General features: G+C 51.0%; 1 protein-coding gene across 1 annotated transcript; it reads left to right on the forward strand.

Moving 5' to 3' along the window:
* Positions 1-385: 385 nt before the first annotated feature.
* Positions 386-1,907, forward strand: LOC123430366 (ETHYLENE INSENSITIVE 3-like 5 protein). The gene has a single exon (XM_045114231.1). It carries the CDS (start codon positions 391-393, stop codon positions 1,801-1,803), a length of 1,413 nt encoding a protein of 470 aa, XP_044970166.1. The 5' UTR covers positions 386-390; the 3' UTR covers positions 1,804-1,907.
* The last annotated feature ends 2,922 nt before the right edge of the window (positions 1,908-4,829 follow it).

Here is a 4,829-nt window from a genome sequence, read left to right on the forward strand (position 1 = left end):
ATCGGTGGGTTTTCCGATGGAAGCGATAGCCTCTTTATTATGTTAGCATTATTTTCTCTTTCTTTTCTTTTGGGCGTGGATGTGGTGTTTTACCCCAACAGTGGTTTCGTGTTGTATCATGTAGTCGTTATATATATAGCGGGGCGAAAGCCTTTTGGATGAAAGTTTTGCCGTGTGTTTGTGTTGTCTGCTGGAAGAGAACAAACTTACGCCGTGAGTCATGATCCAAACCATGTGCGCTCCAACGGGAGCTACCGAGCTCGTCAGGATACCGCCATGCACTACCCCTCTGGTGGGCTCGTATCCCTAGACGGTCAGCCTTGTTCTACATTCTTCTGCAGGACCTATAAATTCGACGAGCCGCTATACCCCCGTAGTAGCTACGTTCCCATGGGAAGCCCGAGCAACGACAGACCTCTTCCTGGCCTGCACGAGCTGCCACGGCCAGCCATGGACATAGGCAAGGCCCATGCCGACCCTGCCAACCCCCATGGCGTGGCTGTTGCCGCCGAGGCGGACCTGCAGGACGACAGCGAGTCCGAGTCAGTTTCAGAGTCTATCGAGATCGCCGACCTCAAGAAGCGCATGTGGAAGGACCAGTTGCTTCTCATGAAGCTCGAGGGCAGCTCGGGTCATGACCGGAGAGCAACAGCTCAGAGGCCAGGCACGGACCTGGCCCAAGCAGAGAAGGAGGCAGAGATGCCCGAGTCAAGGTACCGCCGAAAGGCGATGCTCCGGGCGCAGGACGGCGTCCTCCGGCACATGCTCAGGATGATGGAGGCGTGCAACGCGCGGGGGTTCGTGTACGGCATCGTGGACGAGACCGGCATGCCCGTGTCCGGCTCCTCCGACAGCCTCCGCGGCTGGTGGAAGGAGGACGTTGGGTTCGAGCGGACAGGGCCAACGGCCCTGGTCGGCCCGACGACGGCTGTCGAGAGCCCGGGGTCGTCGTTCCTCCACGGGCTCCTTGACATCCAGGACAGCACGCTGGGGTCTCTGCTCTCGGCGCTGATCCAGCACTGCGAGCCCCCGCAGAGGAGCTTCCCGCTGGACAGGGGACTGCCGCCGCCGTGGTGGCCGACGGGACATGAGGTCTGGTGGGGCCTGCAGGGCGAGACCCAGGCCCATCAGGGCCCGCCGCCGTACCGGAAGCCTCACGACCTGAAGAAGGCGTGGAAGATCTCCCTGCTGAGCGCGGTGATCAAGCACCTGAGCCCGCGCTTCGACCAGATGCGCAAGCTCGTGTGGCAATCCAAGCGGCTGCAACATAGGATGAGCGCCAGGGACGCCGAGACATGGTCCAGGGTCATTACCCAGGAGGAGACGCTGGACCGCCAGGTGCAGCGCGCCCTGCGAATCACTCCGCTCGAAGAGGAGCCAGGCGACGACGACGACAAGGTGCCGCTGCAGGAAGCGGAACGCGGCCTGCACATCGACAAGCGCAAGCGAGAGGTCGACCACGAGAGCGCGGGAGGAAGTGTCGACAGTGGCAGTGGCCGGGAGCTAGGTGCGCTGCCGGGCATTGAGGGCGTCGCGGAGGCGGACCGCAACTCCATCGACGAGCTCATGAAGATGTACTACAGCTGCCTGCAGGGAACAGACTGTGGTGAGCAGGAGATCAAGGACGTGGCGGCTGGAGGTCGGGAGCAGAGCAATACCTCTTCTGCTGAGACCGGCGTACTGGACGCGGCGATGGTGCACGATGACATGTTCGATGATTTCTTGAGTGTTGCCGACGTGGTGGACATGAGTGACTTCCCGGGCAGTCCGATTTGGCACTGGGGGAGTTCGGATTTGGATTAGTGGATTAAAGTCACTCTTACGCGTCAAAACGATATGGGTTATGCAGTGGATATGTAAGCATGGGGTTCCAAGAAAAAGTTCCTCAAAAAAATAAGCGTTGGGTTTGTGACAATTATTTCCGCATGTATAACTATTACTCCTTTCGTGATGATGAGTATATGCGCGTTTATACAAGCGATTGCGTTAAAAAATCTTTTTATTTTTTTTACTACGGACTACATAAAAAAACAAAGTAAATGAGTCTATATTTTAAAATATGTTTATATACATATATATGTATTCCATGATAGAATGTTTTTAAAGACTTATATCTAGAAACAGAAAAATATTATTTTCAAGAATATATTAAAGACATAAATTTTCTTATAGAAGATAGAAAGTATAATTATAAAAAACCAAATTAAAATGATGAACATCCTATTTGAAGAACCACAAACACCCACACCTATAACGTTAGCCTAGCTCAATCTCTCAGAAAAGATTCTAAGGGCATCTTTATTGACAGCTCAAAGACTTTCTTTCATATCCGTTCGAGGATAGGGAAAGACCACTCCACAAACACGGATGTGGGAAGACGACATCCAATCGTAGCCACATACAATTTGATAATAACTCAACCCAACCTGATGAAATTCGTGCAAATACGACTGAATTTCATGCAAACACGATGGATTTCGTGCAAACACGACGAATTTCGTTATATTTACATCCCAGACCGGCTCTAGAGGTATAATTAATACCTAATCTAAATTTTCGTCGGCGCCCGTTCCCCGTGCCTCGTCATGAACGCCAAGAACTGAACCTTCGCCTTCACGAGATCCGCCTCGACACTCTCCAGCTCCGCCTCTGTAACCTCCTCCTCTTGAGACCCGTCAAGCGCAGATTTCCACCTTCACGTCGTCGCGAAGTGACTAATCTACCGACGCTGTTCAACCCACCAAGCTTGGCATCGACAGGAGGGGAGGAGTGGTGGCCTTCCTAGGACCAGAGCGGTAGCGAGCTCACATGGACTACTCTTCATCGCTGTCGGCGGCGCCCACGAACGTGCCGACTTTGTTGGGTGCGGCCTCTGTGTTGTCCAACTCCCCGTCGTCGGTCTCGCCAAACGAGGACACGCCCCCCTCGTCGTCGTCGTCCTTGGCCACGACCGCCACCTCCGCCACCAGCTGCCGGTACCGCCAGCGATCGAGGCAAATCTGGTGGGCGGAGTAGCACGGTTCCAGGAGCACCTCCTGCTCCGCCAGCTCCGCGTTGAGCTGCTCCTCCGCGTGCATGTGCTCCTAGAGGAGGTGGTGGTTGCTACTGCAACAAAAGACCTTCCAATGGCGCCAGCAATAGGCACGTCGAAGGGAGAATACTTGGCTTGATCCTTCTGCTGCGGCTACGCCTTAAGGGACTTCCTAGGCAAGTATGCAAAGAATTTCCCCCGTGGGCTTGGAGCCTTGCGTTGGTGTTCCCTCGAAGTGGAAAGGGTGATGTAGCGTAGCGGTGGTAAGTATTTCCCTCAGTTTGAGAACCAAGGTATCAATCCAGTGGAGGAGCATCTCAAGATCTTGCACAAACACAAAAGATTGCTCCCAACGCTATGAAGAGGTTGTCAATCCCTTATAGATTGTTTGCTAAGTGAGAACTAAAAGCAACAAAGTAACATAGCAAAGTAAAAGCGAAGGTGTAAACGATGGATGCGAATAGACCCGGGGGCCGTAGTGCTTACTAGTGGCTTCTCTCATGAAAGCAAGTAGACGGTGGGTGAACAAATTACTGTCGAGCAATTGATAGAACCGCGCAAAGTTGTGATGATATCTATGCAATGATTATATCTATAGGCATCACGTCCAAAACAAGTACACCGATACTTTCTGCATCTACTAGTATTACTCCACACGTCGACCGCTATCCAGCATGCATCTAGTGTATTAAGTCCATAAGAACAGAGTAACGCCTTAAGCAAGATGACATGATGTAGAGGGATAATCTCAAACCAATGATAAAAACCCCATCTTTTTCCCCTTATGGCAACTACTTGATGTGTGCCTTGCTGCCCCTACTATCACTGGCAAAGGTCACCACATGGTAGAACCCAAAATCAAGCACTTCTCCCATTGCAAGAATCATAGATCCAGTTGGCCAAACAAAACCCAAGACTCGGAGAGACTTACAAGGATATCAAATCATGCATATAAGAAATCAGCAAAGACTCAAATATATATCATAGATAATCTGATCACAAATCCACAATTCATCGGATCTCGACAAACACACCGCCAAAGATGATTACATCGGATAGATCTCCATGAAGATCATGGAGAACTTTGTATTGAAGATCCAAGAGAGAGAAGAAGCGATCTAGCTACTAACAAAGGACCCGTTGGTCTGAAGTGAACTACTCACGAGTCATTGGACGGGCGATGATGATGATGAAGAAGTCCTCCAACTCCAAAGTCCCCTCCGGTAGGGCGCCGGGAAGGGTCTCCAGATGAGATCTCGCGGAAACGGAAGCTTGCGGCAGTGGAAAAGTATTTTCGAGGCTCCACTGATTTTTTGCTAAATATTTGGGAATATATAGGCGAAGGATCTAGGTCAGGGGGCAGCCAGGGAGGCCACAAGCCCTGACACCGCCGCCTCCCCCTGGTGGCGGAGTTGGAGCTTGTGGGCTCCCTGGAGCCCACCTGGCTTGGCCTAGAGGCCCATGATCTTCTTCCGTTCGGGAAAAAAATCATTTCGGGTTTTTTATTCCTTTTGGACTCCGTTTCAAAATCAGATCTGAAAAGAGTCAAAAACACAAAAAAACAGGAACTGGCACTTGGCACTGAATTAATAAGTTAGTCCCAAAAAAAGATATTAAAATGTACATAAATGAAAGTGCGTTATATCGACTAGAGGGGGGTGAATAGGAGATTTTTAGAATTTCATCACTGAGGAAATTCCTTTTGAGGAAATTCCTCACTGATGACTAACTTACAGCGGAAACAGTAAAGGATCAGAAGTGCAAAGTTCCACAACAGCAGTTTTTCGGAGTGAGGAAT

The sequence above is a fragment of the Hordeum vulgare genome, chromosome 2H, assembly GCF_904849725.1.
Source record: "Hordeum vulgare subsp. vulgare chromosome 2H, MorexV3_pseudomolecules_assembly, whole genome shotgun sequence".
Lineage (NCBI taxonomy): Eukaryota > Viridiplantae > Streptophyta > Magnoliopsida > Poales > Poaceae > Hordeum > Hordeum vulgare.